This window comes from Schistocerca nitens, chromosome 12, assembly GCF_023898315.1.
Source record: "Schistocerca nitens isolate TAMUIC-IGC-003100 chromosome 12, iqSchNite1.1, whole genome shotgun sequence".
Classification (NCBI taxonomy): Eukaryota; Metazoa; Arthropoda; class Insecta; order Orthoptera; family Acrididae; genus Schistocerca; species Schistocerca nitens.
The window spans coordinates 124524054-124550411 of record NC_064625.1 but is presented as its reverse complement, the minus strand read 5'-3'; the positions used below and the strand labels follow the sequence as shown (position 1 = coordinate 124550411).

The 26358-nt window shown below is 42.4% G+C and overlaps 1 protein-coding gene across 4 annotated transcripts in view; it reads left to right on the top strand.

Annotated features, from left to right (window-relative positions):
* The window catches only part of LOC126215073 (F-box/LRR-repeat protein 17-like), a 99085-nt gene that overhangs the window by 14946 nt on the left and 57781 nt on the right, over positions 1-26358 (top strand). For 3 of the 4 annotated variants that reach the window (XR_007542079.1, XM_049941723.1, XM_049941721.1), the window contains exon 2: positions 25965-26291. Coding sequence is in view for 3 of the 4 variants with exons in the window: in XM_049941723.1 (XP_049797680.1) it covers positions 26035-26291 (257 nt within the window). In the remaining variant the exon portion in view is untranslated. The remainder of the gene's footprint in view (positions 1-25964; positions 26292-26358) is intronic. The other variant, XM_049941722.1, reaches the window with a different exon arrangement.

Sequence of the window (26358 nt, the reverse complement as noted above, 5' to 3'; positions counted from 1 at the left end):
AGTATCACACATGAATAGGCAACAGCCATAAGATCAGTTGTAGAGTAATGTGAATTGTCTCCTCATTTTCAAAAATTCATATCTTTGTTCACAGTCAGATATCAATGTTGAAATTTTTAAATTATTTTGCTATCATATAGATGTACAAACTGTGCAAAAATCATATTTTTATATTCAGTCCCACCTGAGGTAGCTAACCCCAAACTTTACAAAAAATGAAAATTTTCAAATTTCAAAAATTCATAAAAAATTAAGGAAACATTTGTAAGTGTTCTTGCTGTATATGAGGCTAGTAGTGTATGATATCTAACTATAGGAAAAATAGACTCTCATACATCACTCCTTGTTTGTTATTTTGGGGCCTAAAAAGTGGATTTTTGAAAATTTGAATACCAAACTTTGAAGGTCATTTTGACTGGTTATTTTTGAATTTAGTGTGTTTAGTGTAATAGACAATGTTGTAGAGAACACTTTTCTAAAAACAATCATGTCAGTTGCAATGTTGTAACTTCACCCACTGCAGAGATATTCATATTTTTGCTAATGTCTCTAAACTGAAACATCGTTGCACACTTATGAATGAAAATGGCCGCCATTCAGTAAAGGTGAAAGGTAAATTTTTTTTAAAAAACAGTTTTAAACTTCTCAATTATAGGGTAAACACATATAAAAAATTGAAGTATTTAAAATGGTCAAGCAACCACTTCATTTGGATTGACTCATAATGAGATATCTTGAACAGAATGATCTCCTCCATCCCAACCAGCAGGGATTCTGAAAATATCAATCATATGAAACCTAACCTCACTTTTCTCACATGGCATACCGAAAGCATCGGATCGAGGCAGTATTTCTTGAATTCTGAAAAGCATTTGGCTCAGTACCACACCTACATTTATTGTGAAAAGTACGATCATATGGGGTATCCTGTGAAATTTGTGACTGGATTGAGGACTTTTTGGCAGGGAGGATGCAGCCTGTTATGTTGGATGGAGAGTGATCGTTAGACATAGAACTAGCTCCTGGTGTGCCCCAGGGAAGTGTGTTGGAACCCTTGCTCCTCATGTTGTATATTAATGACCTTGCAGACAACATTGCAGATTATGCAATTATCTATGATGATGTACTGTCTGAATGAAGCTGCATAAATATTAAGTCAGATCGTGCTAAGATTTCAATGTGGTGCAAAGATTGGCAGCTTGCTTTAAATGTTCAGAAATGTAAAACTGTGCACTTCACAAAATGAAAAAAAAAACCTTTTTATTACAATATCAATGAGTCACAGTTGGAATTGGCCAGCTCTAAAAAAAAAAAAAACCGGGGTGTAACACTTTGTAGGGATATGAGATGGACTGATCACATAGGTTCATCTATGGATAAAGCAGGTGGTCTACATTGGTTTATCGGTAGAATGTTGGGGAAGTGCAATCAGTGTACAAAGGAGGGTGCGTACAAATAACTCATATGACCCATTCTAGAATATTGTTTGTGTGTGTGGGACTCATACCAAATTTGACTAACATGGGATATAGAACATATACAGAGAAAGGTGGCACGAATGATCAAAGGTTTGTTTGATCCTTGGGAGAGTGTCAGAGAGATGAATAAATCGAACTGGCAGCCTGTTGTAGACACATGTAAGCAATCCTGAGAAAGTCTACTAACACAGTTTCAAGCACTGGCTTTAAATTGTGGCTCTAGGATTTTACAACACCCTATCTATTGGTCACACAGGGATCCAGAGGACAAGACTACAATAATTACAGCATGGACAGAGGCATTGAGTCAGTCAGTCTTCTTGTGCTCCATAAGTGGGTGGAACAGGAAGAAATTCGAATAACTGGTACAATGGGATGCCTCCTCTGCCATGCAGCTCACCATGGTTTGTAGAGTATAGATGTAAATGTAGATAACAAAAATCATAATGTATTGAGTTAGGTAAATAAGTGTATCATATACTTCTGTATAGCACTTTAGTCTATTGCATTACAGTAGGCATTGTCTGCCTGGACATAGTGACAGTTGGGGATTAATGTGCAGGTGAACAGCCACAGGTTGTGGGATCTGTCCTGTCACTAAATGTAGCTTCGAGACTAGTTGTGCGAGTAGCCAGTAATGCTGGCAGCTAGATCACAGATGCTTCCAGGTGGTCGTCAATCGCTTTGGTGAATGGTCGAATGATAACTTCATTTGTACTCTGACGTGAAGAACATAATACTTCCAGTTTCGGCCGGCCAGGGTGGCCGAGCGGTTCTGGGCGCTACAGTCCGGAGCTGCGCAACCGCTACGGTCGCAGGTTCGAATCCTGCCTCGGGCATGGATGTGTGTGATGTCCTTAGGTTAGTTAGGTTTAAGTAGTTCTAAGTTCTAGGGGACTGATGACCACAGCAGTTAAGTCCCATAGTGCTCAGAGCCATTTTGAACTTCCAGTTTCGTAGAATCGAGATAAATATAGGCCAGCATATGCTAAAAAATTGATGGTAACGTAAAAGACAACCGTGTAAGTAGTCAACGTGTAGAATATGTGTTACATTTTTAAAGTAACTGACATGATCCTGGGACATTCCATGGTGACTCACGTTACATTTTGAAATCAATATTTTATTTTGTTGACTTCTTATCAATCTGTAAACCCATATTTTCTTTTGTAAATCATCATCATAAATTGTGTTATTCAGACAAAGATTTTGAAGTGTTATTTAAGTAGGGAAGAGCATTAAAATTAAAGAACAAGAATGTAATTTATGTTGTGACTTATGTTACAAATTTGGGAAATCCTATTCCTAATGTGCATTTTAGGTCAAAATTGTCCTCAAACTATTAGGAGTATGGATCTGGTTTTTATTACAGAAAATGCATATTAGGTTGGCATTCAAATGCCAGAGTTACAGATTTTTAAAAATATTTGTACCATGTGAAATATTGTAATATATTGAAAAAGGCGCATGACTCAATGTTACGTGACTCATGCTAATTGATACTTTTTGTTGGAAAAACTGTTTTCCTGCAAGTGGAGAAATGAAAATATGACCTTATGTGCCAAGTAAGGTAAACTTCACATTAACATTTCACTTTCCAAACACTATGAAAAATTGTAAGAGCATCACATCTGGGAAAATGAACTGTAAATGCAATAAAGTGAGAGAACTGAAAATATCCTCTTGCATTGACAACAGCAAGTGGATTAATTTTCTTAGTAATTTCATCTCATTTTACAAGCCATTTCCAATAGTGACCAGCACACTCCATTGCACTGATTAGGTAAGAATTTCTAAAAACTGCACATACTTCTCCAGCATTGAATTTACTGTCATATCCTACTTTGTAACTGTCTCAAATATTCACACTTTATATAGTTTCTTCAGTATGATGATCTGCAGCTAAATTCTTTGGAGACAGCCGATATGTTTGTAGTTCTCCGTTCTTGCGGTGAAAGCAGTGAATGCTTTTTGTGTTTGGTACTGATGGTGCTGAAGAAAATATTTGAGCCAGATTAAGTTTCACATTGATTCCCTGAATTTCATCAATAGACACATGAAAAACCTGCATAGTTGAGGTACTTACAGCTACCAGAGCGAAAGTTGATGCATCACCTACTATGAATGGTTTGCTTTTTTACTGCATTCCCCACTAGCTGTTCTGCAACTGCACCAATTCCATTTACAGCTTTTTTACCATGGGATATAGCAAATAAGTTCCAATAGATTTCCACATTATGAAATGTTTGAATTTGAGGTACAGCAGCAGTAATATATTTGTTTTTAAATTGTGAGGCAGGTCCATCTGACCAGATTGAAACTACCGTCACATTTTCAGGTATAGTTGACAGTACTTTGCTAATGTAAGCAATTGCCACACTCGAGCCATGGCTTTATCCAGAGTACTAAGTGACTTATACGGTGACAAACTTGTTTTACTAGATTGCTGATCTTGCATCTCATGTAGCCTATGTTTTGTGACTCTCTCTCCCTATTTTTAGCTCTTTTTTTTTCTTCTAGTAATAGTCCTTACTCAACTGTAGAAACTTTTGTTTCTGCTTCTGCTGGCCTTTTCAAGCTTCTTCCAGGTGCTTTGTCTTAAATTCTTCATATTTTCCTTCACTCTTTAATTTTTCCCTCCTCCGACTCTGTCTTTCTGCTGCTGCTAAGGGCATCCTCTTCTTCTAATCTTAAAATAATACAACTGTGACTCAGATTATGTGACTTGTGTTACACATTATTTTGCTGTTTTTACAATATTGGTTTAAATTGGGAAATATTTAGTAGTGATATTAGTTGCACATTCACACTAAGAAGTAAATTACTAATATCTCTCTTGGTATAAAAACTTAGTTACTTGAAAGTGACTCACGTTACATGAAAGTTAATGCTGTTGTATTATGTTGTTTACGCCAACCTACAATTTACCTACTTCAGTTTTATACTCTTTATGTAATACATTACGGTATGTAACAGTAATATAAATAATGATATGCTGATTCTTACCTGCCAATTAGTTGAAATGAAGATCCAAAATTTCCAATAACTCACACTCACATCACATGAAAAACATATGGCGTTATAAAAATGACTACAAATTATGGAGGGAAAGCAATAATGGGCCACAAACTGTTGTTGCCATACAGTAAGAAGTCCAGCCTTTTCAAAACATATATAAAAAGTACCAAATTTTAAACTTTTAAATATCGTTAGTGTGTCCTACTTTACGTGGAATATCCCTCCTCATGATTATAAGAGATGGCAGTTATGATCTCTGGAATATGGAAATAGCCAACTAAGTAACTGTTAAATCAGATGCAGAATAAGCAGCAACTGGGAAATAGATGTGTGCATAGCCGGTACTCATTACATATAGATGACCAGATTGCAGTCCATGTACAGTGGGCTTTTCAGTCTTGGGGTTGCAACCCCATGGTTATAAGGCAAACCTTTTTGGTGGGAGCATAATAATATGGAGGAACTGCTTTTTGTAATTCATAATCGTAATTTTCACTTTGGACAACAGGGTTAATATTGTTTGTTCTGCAGTAAAAGTTGAACCGCAACCACTTGCTGGCTAGTCATTATACACTCCTGGAAATGGAAAAAAGAACACATTGACACCGGTGTGTCAGACCCACCATACTTGCTCCGGACACTGCGAGAGGGCTGTACAAGCAATGATCACATGCACGGCACAGCGGACACACCAGGAACCGCGGTGTTGGCCGTCGAATGGCGCTAGCTGCGCAGCATTTGTGCACCGCCGCCGTCAGTGTCAGCCAGTTTGCCGTGGCATACGGAGCTCCATCGCAGTCTTTAACACTGGTAGCATGCCGCGACAGCGTGGACGTGAACCGTATGTGCAGTTGACGGACTTTGAGCGAGGGCGTATAGTGGGCATGCGGGAGGCCGGGTGGACGTACCGCCGAATTGCTCAACACGTGGGGCGTGAGGTCTCCACAGTACATCGATGTTGTCGCCAGTGGTCGGCGGAAGGTGCACGTGCCCGTCGACCTGGGACCGGACCGCAGCGACGCACGGATGCACGCCAAGACCGTAGGATCCTACGCAGTGCCGTAGGGGACCGCACCGCCACTTCCCAGCAAATTAGGGACACTGTTGCTCCTGGGGTATCGGCGAGGACCATTCGCAACCGTCTCCATGAAGCTGGGCTACGGTCCCGCACACCGTTAGGCCGTCTTCCGCTCACGCCCCAACATCGTGCAGCCCGCCTCCAGTGGTGTCGCGACAGGCGTGAATGGAGGGACGAATGGAGACGTGTCGTCTTCAGCGATGAGAGTCGCTTCTGCCTTGGTGCCAATGATGGTCGTATGCGTGTTTGGCGCCGTGCAGGTGAGCGCCACAATCAGGACTGCATACGACCGAGGCACAAAGGGCCAACACCCGGCATCATGGTGTGGGGAGCGATCTCCTACACTGGCCGTACACCACTGGTGGTCGTCGAGGGGACACTGAATAGTGCACGGTACATCCAAACCGTCATCGAACCCATCGTTCTACCATTCCTAGACCGGCAAGGGAACTTGCTGTTCCAACAGGACAATGCACGTCCGCATGTATCCCGTGCCACCCAACGTGCTCTAGAAGGTGTAAGTCAACTACCCTGGCCAGCAAGATCTCCGGATCTGTCCCCCATTGAGCATGTTTGTTTGGGACTGGATGAAGCGTCGTCTCACGCGGTCTGCACGTCCAGCACGAACGCTGGTCCAACTGAGGCGCCAGGTGGAAATGGCATGGCAAGCCGTTCCACAGGACTACATCCAGCATCTCTACGATCGTCTCCATGGGAGAATAGCAGCCTGCATTGCTGCGAAAGGTGGATATACACTGTACTAGTGCCGACATTGTGCATGCTCTGTTGCCTGTGTCTATGTGCCTGTGGTTCTGTCAGTGTGATCATGTGATGTATCTGACCCCAGGAATGTGTCAATAAAGTTTCCCCTTCCTGTGACAATGAATTCACAGTGTTCTTATTTCAATTTCCAGGAGTGTAGATTTTTTTAGTTTACTGCTAATAGTCAGTAGTCAGTGACGATAAGCATTCGGATTCATTTTTGTGACATTTTGCCACTGTTGCCAGTCAGTGTGTATTACGGGAACTCTCACCGCCTTTAAAAATTGCTCTCACAAACTAGCTGCGTCGAAGTTTGCGATCTTGTGTGTACGTGCTTCTGCGCAGGCGATTAGTAACAGTTCAGTGCTCTGTCGAGCTACTCTGCTTCACTGCCAGTGTTTATCTACTGAGCAGTTGAATGCACGGTATATGGAATAGTGTTTCATATAGTTGAGTGTTTGTTACACACTTCAGTGTATGAAGTTAGAACTGAATAGGTGATTTGTGAAGAGTTATGGGCTGAAACTGTTTCATCTCAAAGAATAATTCAGAAATATTAGCAACAAATAAGTGGGTTAACCTGTCAGAGACTGAAAAACAGCTACACTTAAAGCACTTGTCAGAATAAGCTGTCATTGCCTTAATGGTAAATTTGCCACACCCTTAGCCTTAATGCTAAATTTATCTTTCTTACGATCTTCAGTAACACGATTCGATTGTGTGAGATAAATTAACAGCTTACTGTGTAAGATTTATTACCTACTTGTTTTTGTTTGCATTGCCGATGTTTTAATTCGGTATGTTAATTGTAGTTCTTTAACTAATTATTAATCTGTTTCAAGTATTTTTTTCTCAGATATTGTTAGTGACAAAGTGTTTAACAGATCAGGCTTTCAGAAAAGAGGGCCGTTGGGATTGCGTTCAAATATCTTCAAAAACTGCCGTCAGTTGATCACAATATTATTGCACTTAGAAGTGAGGGCACTTCACTCGGCTTATCGTGAGTTTTTATTGTGATATTCCAGCAGGACATGCTAAAGCACTCAAAGTGGCGGACTGTTTTAGCAAGTTCCCATTTGAAGTTCCTATGAACTTTACCACATCACACAGCACCATTCAAGCGTTGTCCTCCATATTTTGCATCTGAGGTTTGCCAGAAGTACTTGGGTCGGGCAAAGGACTGCAGTTCACCTCATGTGATTTTGGACAGTTTTGTGAACAGAATGGTATTTGCCACATCAAAAGTGATCTATTTCACCCACAGTCCAGTGGAGAAGCAGAAAACTTTGTACGCACTTTCAAGCAACAGATGGCCAAACAGTTGTCTTGAAATATATAACAGTGCGAGCATTTACCTTAGCCTCCACTGTACGAGTTTACTGTAATATCTCCGCATGTTTCCAGTAACAGCCACAGGAAGCCGAGTGCAATAATATCGTGGTCAGGTAGTATGTATATATATATATATATATATATATATATATATATATATATATATATATATATAACAGAGGGAAACATTTCACGTGGAAAAAATATATCTAAAAAGAAAGATGATGAGACTTACCAAACAAAAGCGCTGGCAGGTCGATAGACACACAAACAAACACAAATATACACACAAAATTCTAGCTTTCGCAACCAACGGTTGCTTCGTCAGGAAAGAGGGAAGGAGAGGGAAAGATGAAAGGATGTGAGTTTTAAGGGAGAGGGTAAGGAGTCATTCCAATCCCGGGAGCGGAAAGACTTACCTTAGGGGGAAAAAAGGACAGGTATACACTCGCACACACACACATATCCATCCACACATACAGACACAAGCAGACATATTGTGTCTGTATGTGTGGATGGATATGTGTGTGTGTGCGAGTGTATACACACATATCCATCCACACATACAGACACAAGCAGACATATTGTGTCTGTATGTGTGGATGGATATGTGTGTGTGTGCGAGTGTATACCTGTCCTTTTTTCCCCCTAAGGTAAGTCTTTCCGCTCCCGGGATTGGAATGACTCCTTACCCTCTCCCTTAAAACTCACATCCTTTCATCTTTCCCTCTCCTTCCCTCTTTCCTGACGAAGCAACCGTTGGTTGCGAAAGCTAGAATTTTGTGTGTATATTTGTGTTTGTTTGTGTGTCTATCGACCTGCCAGCGCTTTTGTTTGGTAAGTCTCATCATCTTTCTTTTTATATATATATATATATATATATATATATATATATATATATATATATATATATATTGTTTTTGTGTGTTGTTACTACTAATACAATAATGGAAGATCCTCTATGAAATACAAAATATTTTAGGAGTACAAGAACAACTTGCGATATAGTCGAAGTGCTGAGTCGTCAGTAGAGATGTACAGAAGAGTGAGGACTTTCCCTAGCTTTCAGATAAATCTTCCTTAAGCGAGAGGGCTCGTGTGCAGTGCACAATGACGTGCAGATGTTTATTGACAGGAGCAGATAGGACTGAAGAAGGGGAGACTGTATGGGAAGGACACATGGATGCGAGATGAGTAAAGCTATGTTCTTGGTATAGTGTGGAAAAGTGATTGTGGAGCAAACAGGTGTTGAATTGAAGGGCATGTTGCAAGGACAGCTCAGATGTATTCTTCAGAGAAGCTGGTGTTGTGGGGAAGGATCCACGTGGCACAGGTTGTGAAGCAGCCATTAAATCCACCATCTTGAGCTGAGCAGTGTTTTCTATTGCTGGCGGTCAACTCTTGTTTACCATTTCTTGCGGTGGGTAACTGATAGCCGTCCTCACATAAAATGCTGTCCAGAAATTACACCAGAGTTGGTGCTGGCCGGAAGGCTGTACCCTTACGCCTCCGTAACAGGTTTGAGGTACTGCCCACTGCTGAAAGTACTTCTGAGCCAGCAAGGGCGGCCTCGCCTGTTGCGGCAGTGGCCAGTCTTCCTGAGAGGTCTGGACAAGTGCAGAGGGTGGGATTGCTTGTCATTGGGAGCTCCAGTGTTATGCGGGTGGTGGAGCCCCTTAGGTATATGGCAGCTAAGGACGGGAAGAAAGCCAATGTGTACTCCGTGTGCATACTGGGGAAGTCGTGGAAAGGGTCCTTCCGGATGCCATGTAGGGTACAGGGTGCAGCCAACTGCAGGTGGTGGCTCATGTCGGCAGTAATGACGTGTGTCTCTATGGACAGGAAGAGATTCTCTCTGGTTTCTGGCCGCTATCTGACCTGGTGAAGACTGCAAGATGAAGGCAGAGCTCACCATCTGCAGCATCATCGACAGGACCGATTTCGGACCTTTGGTACAGAGCCAAGTGGAGGGTCTGAATCAGAGGCTTAGACAGTTCTGCGACTGTGTAGGCTGCAGATTCCTCGGCTTGCACCATAGGGTGATGGGGTTTCGGGTTCCGTTAAATAGGTCGGGTGTCAACTAAACACAGGAGGCAGCTACACGGGTACAGGGGCTGTGGGGTGTGGACTGGGCAGTTTTTTAGGTTAGACAGTCTTGGGAAAGATCAAAAAGGGCTCCAGTCTCAAAGGGTACAGGACAAAGAAACAACTAGAATCGACCAAGCAACATTCAGCATTGTAGTTGTAAATTGTCGTAGCTGTGTTAGAAAAGTACCAGAGCTTCAAGCACTGATAGAAAGCACTGAAGCTGAAATCGTTATAGGAACAGAAAGCTGGCTAAAGCCAGAGATAAATTTTGCTGAAATTTTTGCAGAGACGCAAACCATGTTCAGAAAGGATAGATTAAATAAAGTAGGTGGTGGTGTGTTTGTGTCTGTTGGTAGTAGTTTATCTTGTAGTGAAGTTGAAATAGATAGTTCCTGCAAATTACTATGGGTAGAGGTTGTACTCAACAGCCGTACCAAAATAATAATTGGCTCCTTCTACCGACCGCCCGACTGAGATGATATAATAGTTGAATGGTTCAAAGAAAACTTGAATCTCATTATAAATAAGTACCCCACTCATACAGTTAAAATTGGTGGAGACTTCAATCTACCCTCGATTTGTTGGTGAAAATACTTTTCAAAACCTGTGGAAATTCCGAAATTGTACCAAATGCTTTCTCTGAGAATTACTTTGAACAATTAGTTCATGAGCCCACATGAATTGTAAATGGTTGCGAAAACGCACTTGACCTCTTAGTCACAAATAATCCTGATCTAATAGAGACTGTCATGACGGATACAGGGATTAGTGAACACAAGGTCATTGTAGCGAGGCTCAAAACCATATCAACTAAAACCACTGAAAATAAATGCAAAATATATCTATTTAAAACAGCAGATAAAAATTAGCTTCATACCTTCCTAAGAGTGAGTCTCCACTCCTTCCAAGCTAATTATGTAAGTGTAGACCAGATATGGCTGAAATTCAAAGACGCAGTATCAACAACAATAGATAGATTCATACCGCATAAGTTAATGAGACGAGACTGATCCACCATGGTACACAAAACATGTCAGAACACTGTTGCAGAAGCAACGAAAAAATCATGCCAAATTCAGAACAATGCAAAATCCCCAAGACTGGCTAAGTTTCACAGAAGCTCGAAATTTAGTGCGGACATAAATGCGAGATGCTTTTAATAGTATCCACAATGAAACATTGTCTCAAAATATGGTTGAAAACCCAAAAGTAAAGTACACCAGTGGTAAAAAACAGTCAATACCGTCACTGTGTGATAGCGATGGAAATGTTACTGATGATGGTGCCACGAAAGCGGAGTTACTAAATACAGTTTTCCGTAATTCCTTCACAAAAGAAGACGAAGTAAATATTCCACAATACAAAACCAGAACAGCTGTTAGCATGAGTGACATAAAAGTAGATATCTTAGGTGTTGCGAAACAACTTAAATCACTTAAGAAAGGCAAGTCTTCCGGTCCTGATGGTATACCAATCAGGTTCATTTCAGAGTATGCCGACACAATAGTGCCTTTCTTAGCAATCATATGCATCCGCTCACTTGACGGAAGGTCTGTTCCTAAAGACTGGAAAGTAGGACAGATCAGACCAATATTCAAGAAGGGAAATAGGAGTAATCCACTGAATTACAGACCCATATTACTGACCTCAATTTGCGGTAGGATTTTGGAGCATATACTGTACTTGAACATTATGAATCGCCTTGAAGGAAATGACTTATTGATACATAACCAACACGGATTCAGAAAATATCATTCTTGTGCAACACAGCTAGCTCTTTATTCCCATGAAGTAATGGGTGCTGTCGCCAAGGGATCTCAGATCGATTCCATATTCCTAAATTTCCAGAAGGCTTTTGATACCGTTCCTCACAAGTGACTATTAATCAAATTGCGTGCATACGGAGTATCGTCTCAGTTGTGTGACTGGATTCATGATTTCCTCTCAGAGAGGTCACAGTTTGTAGTGATGGATGGAAATCGAGTAGAACAGAAGTGATATCTGGCATTCTGCGAGGTAGTGTCGTAGGCCCTCTGCTGTTCCTGATTTACACAAATCATCTAGGTGATAATCTGAGCAGCCCCCTTGGATTGTTTGCAGATGATGCTGTAATTTACTGTCTAGTAAAATCATCAGATGATCAATTCCAATTACAAAATGATCTAGAGAGAATTTCTGTATGGTGTGAAAAGTGGCAATTGGCACTAAACAAAGAAAAGTGCCAGGTCATCCACATGGGTACTAAAAGAAATCCAATAAATTTTGGGTATACGATAAATCGCACAAATATAAGGGCTGTCAATTCGACTAAATACCTAGGAATTACAATTACGAGCAACTTAAATTGGAAAAACCACATAGATAATATTGTGGGGAACGCGAATCAAAGACTGCACTTTGTTGGCAGGACACTTAGAAAATGCGACAAGTCCATTAAAGAGACAGCCTACATTACACTTGTCTGCCCTCTGCTGGAATATTGCTGTGTGGTATTTTTTTAAATTTTTTTATGGGGTCCTAACCAGGTAGGATTGATGGAGGATATCAAAAAAGTGCAAAGAAGGGCAGCTCGTTTAGTGTTACCACGCAATAGGGGTGAGTGTGTCGCTGATATGATACGCGAGTTGGGGTGGCAGTCACTGAAACAAAGGTGGTTTGGTTTGCAGCGAGATCTATTTATGAAAAATCACAAACTTTCTCTTCCAAATGTGGAAATATTTTGTTGACACCCACTTACATAGGGAGAAATGATCATCATAATAAAATAAGAGAAATCGGAGCTCTAACGGAAAGATTTAGGTGTTATTTTTTCCCACGTGCCATTCGAGAGTGAAATGGTAGAGAAGTAGTATGAAAATGGTTTGATGAACCCTCTGCCAGGCACTTAAGTGTGAACTGCAGAGTAACCATGTAGATGTAGAGCTGGCATATGACATGAATGTATTCAACCATTGTCCTGCCTCTGGTAGGATAAGATAAGGCCGAGGTAGGGGTGGAGGGTTTGAAAAATGGAAATGTGGGAGGAAATTGTTCTGTGGCCATAGGGTAGTTGTGTGGCACAGGAATATTTTTTCAGGCATTTTCAATCTTTCATCCGCATCCTCGACACCTTCCTTCCCGACTGCTTCGTGCGATTCTCTTCGACCTAGTAAGTCACCTTTCAGTATGTTGACCTCCAATGGCTCCACCACACCTCTGGCCATATCTAGCCCATTAACCGTCGACAGCCTGTTCTTTTTGATACTTGCTATGTGTACCGCACTTCCATGCATTCCGGCTTGGGTGTGAGTGATATGGTGTGCAACAACTTGCTCAGCATGCTGAAGGTATTGCTAAGGCAATCAAAGACAGACACCTGCCCCTACCAACAATCTGTGCCCCCCCCCCCGCCCCCCCCCCCACCCCCACCCCTCCTTTATGTCGTCTGTCATCTCGTTGTCCATGTAGAGCTGTACCAAGGCAAGTCAGGAGGGGATGTTGATTGGTGGCCCGTGTACATAAACTGCACACATATATTAACTGGGTTCTTTATTCATAAGAATAGAAAATTACTTAGCTCTAGACAGTCGTTGTGTTCAAGCTCTCTTTAGCAGTCCACTTTAGACTCACTGCTGGTGAAGTACATAGTCCACTATGTACACTATTCTGGTTGCTATGTGCTGCCTGATTCTGAGCTAGAGGCTGTGTCTGCAACTCAACTGGGCTGCAACTGATGACAGATTAAGGTTGTGGTTCCTTCTTGCCCTAGTGCTGTGCAATGACATTCTAACAAACTAGGTCTCACTACAAATGTCGTGTGAACTCTCAGTTACACACAGGTACCACAGTAACTTTACATAAGCATGCCACGTATGAACAGTCAGGCTCACCACACCTTTCTAAATCTAGCAAGCACTTCACTGCTTACAACGGGCAGGAAATACTGGTGCTTGGACAGTGTAGTTTGGCTGAGACTTACAAATCTCACACCAGTGAATTTTACTGCTAAATCTACAGAGCAAGAACCAAATCGTATTGCCAACTTTTTATTAAGGAAAGTACAATAAACCACCATCAGTACCACACTCTTCAAAACTAAAATAACAATAAGTATCCCTTCTATGGATCAAGCAAATAACAACTAATTCCTATAATCAGAGTTCCCTTCGACTCTATAGCTGTACAACTGTTCCACATCAAAGTCGGCTGTTAGCAGCTGGTAGATAGCCTAACACGACGGAAGCGACTTATCACAATTTTTGCTTACGCCAGCACATTCTTCCACACTGAATTGCCGCACTGTTGTCGTGTAGTGAGGTTGCGAACAACAACGGGGAGGGAGACAGGATGCTGGATGTAGAGATGAGCTAGGAGCCGTGACTGTGAAGGATGGCGAACCCCCGACTATACCCTGCCATCTGTGTTGTGAGGCGACATGAACATCTTCCGGAAAACAGCTGCCAGGGGACATGTCCAGGTGTGAGGGTTTGTCCCGGGGCGATGATGGTCTACCGTATCTTCCTTCGTCGTAGGCGTTGTCGTTGTTGCCGTGAGGCAATGTTATACAAAGTGGAAAAGCGCGTCGACCTTAGAGCATGAGATATTGTAACCTTAAGCCATTGACAACACACAACAGTCATGGTAGCACCTGATTCCAGAATAGCTGCAGTAGTTAGGATCCACAAACTATCCCCTCTTGTCCAGGTCCTCAAAACTTAACTCGTAACGAGATCCCTTTGAAGCAAATTGTCTTAAAGATCATCTATAAAGGCTTCGTACAATGATAAGAAATGTTACAGTTTATGGAATAATAACAGATACGACCAAACTGGCTTATTTCTTCTGTTTTATTTAACGTAACTTTGTTCACAGTTTTATTTCGCATTCACCACTCACTCACACTCTGAAGTGATGTGGAGTACATGCGAGTGCCTGAACCCTAACTCCCAAGTCTCATCGAATCCCTTTGATGAACAGTTTTGGTTGCTCGACACCAACAGTCAATGATAATGATACAGTATTTTGTAATTGACTCTTCTAGTTTAGCCACCGCCCTCCACAAATGTTTGTTAGGCATAAGACAATTACACACTTTTCTCTCCGATCCGCTATTATTAAGAGTTCGCGTAAAAGTTAACGTTTTTCTCCTTTTCATAAATTGGAGCCCGCTCTCTGTGATACAATTAAAAAAAAAAAGAAAGAAACTGTCTCAATACCGCGTCCCTCGTGAGATGCGTATAGATTTATCCTGGAATTGACTGCTCTGTAGGTGTACTCAATTTAATGACCACACATCGCTATCCACGATTTCGTGTAACTAATTGTCCTTTTGTTACTCTGATTGTATACCGTAGTTATTTAAAAAAGGGGCGATGTACTTGAGGACAATATTATGGAAATGGAAGAGGATGTAGATGAAGATGAAATGGGAGATAAGATACTGCGTGAAGAGTTTGACAGAGCACTGAAAGACCTGAGTCGAAACAAGGCCCCCGGAGTAGACAACATTCCATTGGAACTACTGATGGCCTTGGGAGAGCCAGTCCTGACAAAACTCTACCATCTGGTGAGCAAGATGTATGAAACAGGCGAAATACCCTCAGACTTCAAGAAGAATATAATAATTCCGATCCCAAAGAAAGCAGTTGTTGACAGATGTGAAAATTACCGAACTATCAGTTTAATAAGTCACAGCTGCAAAATACTAACACGAATTCTTTGCAGACGAATGGAAAAACTAATAGAAGCCAACCTCGGGGAAGATCAGTTTGGATTCCATAGAAACACTGGAACACGTGAGGCAATACTGACCTTGAGACTTATCTTAGAAGAAAGATTAAGGAAAGGCAAACCTACGTTTCTAGCATTTGTAGACTTAGAGAAAGCTTTTGACAATGTTGACTGGAATACTCTCGTTCAAATTATAAAGGTGACAGGGGTAAAATACAGGGAGCGAAAGGCTATTTACAATTTGTACAGAAACCAGATGGCAGTTATAAGAGTCGAGGGACATGAAAGGGAAGTAGTGGTTGGGAAGGGAGTAAGACAGGGTTGTAGCCTCTCCCCGATGTTATTCAATCTGTATATTGAGCAAGCAGTAAAGGAAACAAAAGAAAAATTTGGAGTAGGTATTAAAATCCATGGAGAAGAAATAAAAACTTTGAAGTTCGCCGATGACATTGCAATTCTGTCAGAGACAGCAAAGGACTTGGAAGAGCGGTTGAATGGAATGGACAGTGTCTTGAAAGGAGGATATAAGATGAACATCAACAAAAGCAAAACGAGGATAATGGAATGTAGTCGAATTAAGTCGGGTGATGCTGAGGGAATTAGATTAGGAAATGAGACACTTAAAGTAGTAAAGGAGTTTTGCTATTTGGGGAGCAAAATAACTGATGGTCGAAGTAGAGAGGATATAAAATGTAGACTGGCAATGGCAAGGAAAGCGTTTCTGAAGAAGAGAAATTTGTTAACATCGAGTATAGATTTAAGTGTCAGGAAGTCATTTCTGAAAGTATTTGTATGGAGTGTAGCGATGTATGGAAGTGAAACATGGACGATAAATAGTTTGGACAAGAAGAGAATAGAAGCTTTCAAAATGTGGTGCTACAGAAGAATGCTGAAGATTAGATGGGTAGATCACATAACTAATGAGGAAGTACTGAATAGGATTGGGGAGAAGAGAAGTTTGTGGCACAACTTGACCAGAAGACGGGACCGGTTGGTAGGACATGTTCTGAGGCATCAAGGGATCACCAATTTAGTATTGGAGGACAGCGTGGAGGGTAAAAATCATAGAGGGAGACCAAGAGATGAATACACTAATCAGATTCAGAAGGATGTAGGTTGCAGTAGGTACTGGGAGATGAAGCAGCTTGCACAGGATAGAGTAGCATGGAGAGCTGCATCAAACCAGTCTCAGGACTGAAGACAACAACAACAATACTTGTTTATTTCTAAGAGTAAATGAAAAAATGACGCCGTATCATCGGCTTCGTCGATATGAAGCAAAACACCTCAATATACCCAATTTTACCTCTTCTTATAGGATCGGCTACCTTACTCATTAATTTACTACATATTATTTCCAATAACACTAGACAGGTATCACAGTTATATTTTAATTGTATTCAAAAGCATGTTATTATTATTATGACCGACCAAATCATAACAAATCGCACGGCGTGTGTTTTTAACGATAGCTTTACTCTCGCCGAGCCTTTATTCATGCAATATTATATATAAATATACAGACAGGACCGAAAGATCGATCTCTCTACCGTAACCAATAGAGGCAAATACGCTATTCAAGTTCCGTTACATCTATCTTGACTCGTATTGTTACAACGGTCACAGTGTGGCCATGTCCATTGGGTTGGCGAAGATGGTAGGGGCAAGAGCGTATCATCCATTCACTTCTCCTGGGATGCCCTGGTGGCACCAATGGGCAGGTGCGAAGGCCACGCAGTCCCGTGAACACGCAAAACTGGGGAAAGAAAAGCAGCAGAATCACGGGCCAAATGACATGCGCGAATTTGGTTCTGGTGACAGTGCTCAAAAGCATCAGGACCTGCAATCAAATACATAAAAGACCCAATGCATTCTTGGATCATGCCTCTTTCCCAGTGCCCCCAGTTGTCATAAATCCTGAAAAGAACAAGATCGCATGGTGCAAAGTGATACATTGGACTATTGGCAGGGCCGGATGCTGCAGTGGCTGTAGCGAGTGTAGCAGTGTCTGATGGCGGTGGCCATGCGGAAGTTCTGCCAGTGCTGGTACATTTTGTGGGTGAGCGCAATAGGAGGCGAGAAAGAGTTGCAGCGCCTATTCCCGTGTGTGGGAGATGCGAAGCTTGGCCACCTGTTGCTTCATAGTGCGTACAAAGCATTCTGTTTCTCCATTGGACTGTGGGAGGAACAGCTGATTTTTGAGATGATGAATGCCATTCTGTTCACAAAACCGCCGGCCGATGTGGCTGAGCGGTTCTAGGCACTTCAGTCTGGATCCGTGCGACCGCTACGGTCGCCGGTTCGAATTCTGCCTCGGGCATGGTTGTGTATGATGTCCTTAGGTTAGTTAGGTTTAAGTAGTTCTAAGTTCTAGGGGACTGATGACCATAGCTGTTAAGTCCCATAGTGCTCAGAGCCATTTGAACCATTTTGTTCACAAAACCGTCCAAAAGTACATGAGGTGAACTGCAGTCCGTTGTCCGACACAAGTACTTCTGGCAAACCGTCGATGTAAAATATGGAGGACAGTGCTCGAATGGAGCTGTGTGATGTGGTAGAGTTTGTAGGAACCGTCAAAAGGGAACTTGCTAAAAGATTCTACCACTATGAGCCAATGGGTGTCCCAAAATGGTCCTTAAAGCCAATGTGTACACGTTGCCATGGCAATTGAGTCTTAGGCCAAGTTGACAATGTCTGTGATGGAGCGGATGGCTCTCTGCGCATGCGTGACACTGTGGCGCCATCTGTTATATGTGGGCGCCCATGCCCTGCGAATTACAGTGCTGGCACACTAAATGTTTAGTGTGAACATTTAGCAACTGTCCTTGGTGGGGCAATAACAACACATCCTTTTGCAACACTTTGGGAATAAGTCCACATGATTGTCTACTGTCGTTTTGAACTAGAATCACACCCTGAAAGATTATGCTGACGGGCAAAATATCAGCTGGGTACTGTTCAATGAACAAAGCCAAGATGTGCGAATGTAATGCAACAAAATCTTGAGATCTGGGTCTGCTTCTGTGGTCTGTGCAATTTTTCTGTAGTGCAAGGAAAACGATTCCAGCAATTCAGAATCCCGCACATTCGATTTGGTAGCAAGATGCGGTAGATGCATCAAAATCAGAGTCTGGACCAATTGGAAGGCGAGATAGGGCATCTGCATTGCCATAGGTCTCTACACTATTTCATACACATACTGCAAAAGCAACAAAGCCCAAAGTTGCTGTTTTTGAGCAGTGCGTGTGGGAACCGGCTTTGACAGATGAAACAAGGACTGCAAAGGCTTGTGAACTGTCACAAAATAGAACTTGTGACAGTACAAATAGTGATGGAATTTTGCCATACCATACACAGTAGCAAGAGCCTCTTTATCTGTTTGAGAATAATTGCAGTGGGCTCGAGTTAACAACTTTGAGGCAAAAGGAATAGATCTGTACCAATTCTGTGCGAAAGCACAGTGCCGACTCCGTAAGAATGGATCTTGACAGTTTTTAGTCCAAACAAAAGGTACGTTTTTGCGACCCAAGTGATGCAGTGGAGCCGCGATCTGAGCTACATTTCGTATAAACCGAATGTAGTGTCACCCTGCCCAGTACTGGCTGCAGTTCAGACGCATTGCTAGAAACAGTCAGGTCACGGATTGCAAGCAAATGAGGTTGGACGGGGTGCACACCCTGATTGTTTATCGCATGACCTAAACAACACGTAGTTCAGTTTGAAAAAAGCCACACTTTTCAAGACAACACTTGTGTCCTGCTTCTGACAACACTCGAAAATGAGTATACAAATTGGCAGTGTGTTCCTCTGGTGTACGACCTGAGATGACAGTAACATCAAGGTAGTTCGAACAAAATGGCACTTTTGCAGTCAGCTGTTCCAAGTAACGTTGAAAAATGTCAGGTGTGGAAGCACTGCTGAAGGGCAAATGCAAGTACTTGAACAGAACTAGGTGTGTATTTACAACAAAAACTTTCTGCAGTTCTTCATCCAATGGAATTTGCAAGTAGGCATCACACAAATCTATCTTAGAAAAGTAATGTCCTGCACCGAGCCTGTCCACGAGTTCCTCAGGGCGAGGTGACGAATAAGTGTCAGCTCGTGTCTGTGGATGGTAGACTTTGAAGTCAGCACAAATGCGAATGTGGCCAGAAGGCTTAGGCAACAAAACTAGTGGACTTGCCCTTTGACTAGCTCGAATGGGGCCAATTACACCATTATCCTGCAATTCTTTCAGTTCACTCGCTACTTTGTCTCATAAAGCAATTGGAACAGGGCGCACCCAGAAAAAATTAGGCTGTGCATTGTCTTTCAATGTAATACATGCTGAGAACGTATTAGCTTTTCCCATTCCTTCTGAAAATAGTTCAGGAAATTCTTTAAGCAAGCTATTGACACTGTCTTTCGGATCTCAAGCCGATACGGGAAGTACATTGTCGTGGATGCCAAGTCCGAACAAATCGAAGGCATCTAATCCGAAAATGCTCTCACTGTCTCTCGATTTCGACACAGTAAATGCTGCAGTCACTACAGATGCCTACTGTAGCAGCAACGCTGCAGACAGACCAGCGATGTGGGTTGCCGACTCCGCTGTGAAGTCTGGCCGACACGAGTGTTTACACTCGAGTACCGCAGTTAACAACTAACACGTAGGTGTGGCGAACGTCCGTCAGAGGGCATCGACTAACAGCAGAGGAAGGGGGCGCAGTGAATGACAAACCATTTCCTGGTGTTCACGTGTGTGCAAATAGTCCCGGAAATATGCTTCCACTCAGGGCTAGATAAGCCGGTGCCGGCCGTTCGGCAGGCACTCCTCGACTCGCCCAGTGCAGAGAAGATCTCCGAGTCCAGCGGTGTGCCACCTCGACCGTCCTCTCTTCCACAACAATTGTATCGTCGCTTCCGTCGTGTTAGCCTATCTACGAGCTGCTAACAGCCGACTTTGACGTGGAACAGTTGTAGGGCTATAGAGTCGAAGAGAACTCTGATTATAGGAATTAGTTATTTGCTTGATCTGCAAAAGGCATCCTTATTGTTCCTTTAGTTTTGAAGAGTGTAGTACTGATGGTGGTTTATTGTATTTTCCTTAATAAAAAGTTGGCAAAATGATTTGGTTCTTTCTCTGTAGATTTAGCAGTAAAATTCACTGTCCTGGTGTGAGATTTGTAAGTGACAGGCAAACTTCACTGTCCAAGCACTGGTATTTCCTGTCTGTTGTAAGCATGATTGTGCAAAGTTGCTGAGGCACCTGTGTCTGACTGAAAGTTCACACGACATTCGTAATGAGACACAGTTTGTTAGAATGTCGTTGCACAGCACTAGGGCGAGGAGGCGGCACAACCTTAATCTGTTGTAGGTTTAGAAAACACAATGTTTGCTGCATGTGCAAGAGCCTGTTTTCTTCTGGAAGTGGGCAAAATTGGCATTTTTGTGCCATTACAAACAAACTGCTTGTACATGACCTTTTTTTCCACATGTGTAACACGTTGCGCTACATGATGGGCAGTCCTGTCTTGTATGGCGAGCGAGACATCTAGGGCTGGACTTCACGAAGTTCACAGGTCTGTTTACCTGCCGTCCGCAGCTCGTGGTCGTGCGGTAGTGTTCTCGCTTCCCGCGCCCGGGTTCCCGGGTTCGATTCCCGGCGGGGTCAGGGATTTTCTCTGCCTCGTGATGACTGGGTGTTGTGTGCTGTCCTTAGGTTAGTTAGGTTTAAGTAGTTCTAAGTTCTAGGGGACTGATGACCATAGATGTTAAGTCCCATAGTGCTCAGAGCCTTGTTTACCTGCCTAAGTGGATGTCCGCATGGTTGTGTACGCAGTCGTTGTTGCAGCTGCTCAGGGTGGTCGCGAGCAAGGTGCGACTCAACCTGACAAATCGGAACCTGGTCAAACTTATTGGCCACTATGGCACCCCAAATCATATTGCACTAAGATTTGCAACAATTGAGGAAGTGATGGGTCAGAGTACTTCAAGATCTGTTCCTGTATTCTACTATCTGGGACATTGAAAGTTACAGCATCTCTGATCATTAAGGCACTGAAAATTACACCTGAAAAAGGTATTCCATTACCCACCCAACATACGCAGTATTCTAGTCCACCCAATGCCAGACCTACCACAAACCGCACACCTCGTGTAGCCTACCTATGTGGGAGACTCAGGTGCAAGACCTTTCCAATACACCCACTCTGCACATCTGACTCAAGTCCCGTCACGGGCTTGTCATACCACAGACAGGGCCACCTGCAGAAAGAGTCACATGGTATAACAGCTCTGATGCCATTTATGCACACATTTTTATGTGGACATGACATGAAACTAGCTGTCAACCCTAACAAAAGGTCACGTTCAAAACTGGACGAGAGTACCGTCGACTACCTGGCAGCAGAATATGGTGCAGAGCATGAAGTGGTGGTTTTGAACGGCTGCTTCGTAACGTGTGCCATCTGGAACTTCCCCACGGCACCATCTTGTCTGAAGTACGTAGGTAGGAATTGTCCTTCAAACGTGTCCTTTGGCCCCTTAAATCCTGCTGGCTAGTCTCTGCTAGCCCACTGCCCCACACCAACCTTTCCACTTTACAACAGGACCGTGACTTCACTCATCCTGCCGCCCCCCCCCCCCCCCCCCCCCCGCCCTTGCAGTCTCCCATTCCTCTGCTCTATCTCCCATCTCCCCTCCCAATGAACACATCCCCATGGTTGTGCACTGGACACAATTCCCCCTGCAGCCAGTTGCTCTATCTCCCCTCCCAATAAACTTCTTTTCTACAAGAATTTGTCCTAAAGGTAAGCAAAGTTATCACTTCTGCTCGCATCACCTTGACTCGTAAAGTTGTTTACTACGGTTTGTTTGGTGCATAAGTTTGTAGCATTTTGTTTTGCGTGTTGGTATTAGAGCTGCTGTGGCTTTATTATTGGTTGTGATTTGTTATTTGTAATAAACTGTTGCTATTTGAGTTTACATAGTGTCATTCGGAGATAGTGGGTGGAGCTGTGGACACTAGAAAATCGAGTGCCAAGTGGAGAAATCGGAACATTTCTGACATATTCTTCTGTTTGAGATCAGTAGATGCAGCCAGAAATGTATGCACCGTGTATGCGGATAATGCCACTGGATACAGCACAGCAAGAAAATGCTTTTATTGTTTTAAGGAGGATTGTTTTGATAAGTCACTCTCCACATTTGGGAAGACCAGTGATGGCCATTTAACGTTCTGTCGGGTGCGGTGTTTGTCGCAGCGAGATCGGGCGCGGTGTATCAAATTGATCACACCGTTTATTCACGTGATCATTTATTAAATTCTGTTCACAAAACATATTATAAGTGCCAAATATATTTAAACAAAGACAAAGAGGACATACGAGCACAACTGCAGTAGAAATATTCATAATTCAGATTTCTTATCGTCAATGTTGGGCTTTAGTAACAAATGATAAAAATGTTGCTTTTTCATTTGCTTCTTTATTATATTTCACTAATAAAACACATTACAAATGACAATTATCTTTACAGAAAGGCTATTATGACACTGGAGTGGAACAACAATGATATTAAAACTCATTCATTTGTTTCATCGTCACTTTTTGACTGTGGTAACAAATGCACATTCAGAGCAAAAATGTTCAATGTGTGTCAAACAGATAGGCTTCTGACACATTTTGCAACAATATTTTGTCAGTCTTTTTCTTTTTTCTGTGCAGGTATTACACCTTTTCCTCTTGATCCCAGTCCCTTGTTCTTCGTTTCTGCTTGTGTCTTCTGCTTCTTCTTCACACGTTGGCCTATATTGCTGTAGCCGCAGTTGAAGATCTCTGTGAATTCCTGAGATGTCCGAGCATCTACGAACCAAGTGAGGTAGAACTAACGCATGTGAGAGTTGCTTCAGGAATCCTTGTCTTCGGATAAAATTCTCGTTGTTGCCATAGTAAATTACTTGTGAATTGATTCCACTCATATTGATCATTGCAAAAAATATGACCATGGGCCAATGGCACAAATTTCTTGCTACATTGTATGAAGCGGTCAACTTATCTGTAGTGTCGACTCCACCTTTGGTGGTATTGTAAAATGTTGCAATGGATGGCTTCTGTTTATCTCCAGTATCAGCATCTACTGAATTATTTTCATGCAAACTTGAAGCCAAGATAACACACTTCCCCTTTTTAGTAATGTAGGAAACTAGAGTACAGCCTTTCTTGAAGCCAAAAAGTGAACTGAAAAGAAGCTTTGATGCTCTCGGTACACGGATTGGTACACAGAACTATAATCGACAAAATGTCGTCATCTATGAGGCAGTTCCAATATTCCAAAGGCGTTCTCAATGCTTTCGTCACACCTATAGGACCAGGTAACTTTCGAATAATATTGTGGGACCTGAAACGTACTCTCTGCGATGGTGGAACTTTATTCCATTTTGTCTCTTTGTCCCTTCCAGTATAATAATGCTGGCTTTCTTCAAGTACTTCCTCGTCGTTTTCACTGTCGTTTTCCTCTGTTTCTGAATCTTCCTGCCGAACTTCAACTGCATCATCACAATCTGTCTCTACTTCATCTTCAAAATCCTCTTGAACTTCAACATTATCCTCTTCAAACAAAATTTTTTGTATTTCTGCAACATGATTTGGGTCAAGGAGGTTGTACGTCTTACTGTAGCCTGCCACGATCAAGTGTCTCACACCTAAAATGATAAAATTCCTATAAAATAACGCAGTCAGGCGCAGTGTATCAATTTGATACCTGATACTCGGACATTCTTAACTGACGATTAAATGGTCCAGAAAGAAAATAAGTGCATTACACATTTTATATTAACATTGTACTACTTACTAAGTTATGTTGATAACCAAAGAAATGAATTGTTGAAATGCAACACGAACGGGCGCAGTGTATCAAACTGATCAGTCGGCACATATATCGACAACAGAGCAGTCGTATCGACACTGAAGTGCACAACAATGACAAGCGTTCGGAAAAGGCTAGCTGCTAGCGAGTAGGCGTCAGTGCTGCCACTCGTTGACAAATAACTTACAGTAAACTTCGAGGTGTATCAATTTGAACAGCCGCACCCGACGGAAGGTTAAACACATTCACCCACAATGATCCACGTCATTGTACTCGAAAACTGGCAGATGTGGTGAACTGTGGTCCTTCTACCGTCGTACGACATTTGCATCTGATGGGGAATGTCCAGAAATCGGCTATACGGGTACTGCACGGTCTAAGCTAAAATCACAAAAATCAGCAGGTGCCCATATGTGCAACTGTGCTCGCTCATCATCAATTAGCTTGTGAACGACACTGACCATTCCCATCCTGTTCCACTACTGCTGGTGAGAAAGTCTGTTTGAGCCCAAACAAACAACTACTCCCCATACAAAGACATGCATGCATGCATCCTTGAAAGATAATATTGTGCATCTGTTGGAACAGCAACAGTGTGGTGTACTACTAACTGCTCCCCCGAGGTGTAACCGTCACTGCTGACATTTATTGTCAACAACTGAGATATGTTGTAGATGCAGTCGAAGAATGGTGATCGGGAAGACTGCGTGAAAAATGCTCCTCTACGACAGTGCCTGCCCACATTCTGCTAGACTGACAAAATGTGCTAACAGGAGTTGGGTTGGGAAGTCATTCTGCATCCACATTATTCCCCCCATCTTGCCTCAGATTTTCACCTTTTCCATTCTCTATCGAACAACCTTAGAGGAATTTCCTTTCTTGATGAAAATGCCCACTGAACGTGGAACAACAAGTCCTTTGCCTCAAAACCGTATAATTTCTACAGTTGCAGAATTGAAAAGTTACCACAGCCTTGGCAGGTTGTTGTAAATAGTGAAGGAGAATATATCATTTGTGACTAGTGTCTCTTACGTGTATGTGTTACGTTTATTAAACTTACGGAAAAATGCAACAAACTTATGCACCGGCACAATACTAATTACATTTATGACAGTCAGTGGGGGCAGCAGAGAAAAGTGGCTGTATAAAACAGAATGCTGATGGAAAAAATTTGAGAAGTCGTGCTGTAGGGTATCATTTGTGACGTAGTATTTCAATATAAACAATGTAAAGTAGAGGTAGGAATATCAACAATATTAGAAAGGTATACATTGAGTTTCAGGCAGACAAAATAAAAAGACTGTTTCATATAAGCTTTCAGACAAAGCCTTCTTCATAAAAGAGAAATTCAGACACATTCACAAACGCAAGCACACCTCACACACGTGTGACCGCTCCGGCCGGAGGTCGTCGTCATTGTGTGTGAGGTGTCCTTCCTCGGATGAATGTGTGTGTATATCTCTTTCTGAAGAAGGATTTTGCTGAAAGCTTACGTGGAACAGTCTTGTCATGGTGCTTGTGTGCAACTGTGAGTAGCAATCTATCCATTTATAATATTGTTAATGTTTCAGTGTCATATTTTAACGCAATGTCGATCGAATATTGTCAATGAGAAATCTGTGATTGGGAAGAGTGAATAATATTGGTTTCAGCAGCAGGAAGCACGCTCTTAATCTGAGACTTCCATAACACCCAATTTGCGCCGCTGTCGGCACGGGAGGAATGGCAGAGGGCAGACGCAAGTGGGGCGAGCCGTCGACGAAGGTCCGTCGCAACAGTGAGATGTCTGAGAAAAGTGATTCGGCTGATGAAGAAGGGATGCATTTTCACCAGCTCCCAGATGAAGTTATAGTCAATATATTTTCCTCCTTGAGCTTCAGCGACCTCGTAGACATCGTGCAGAATGTTTGTGTGCGCTGGAAGAGGCTGGCGCAGGACCCGTTGCTCTGGCTCGACAAAGAGTACGTCGTCACAGCGAGGTAAGTGGCAGTGGCTGTTACTGCTGTTCTGGATGACTAGTCTGAATGCTGCAAGAGCTCTTTCATT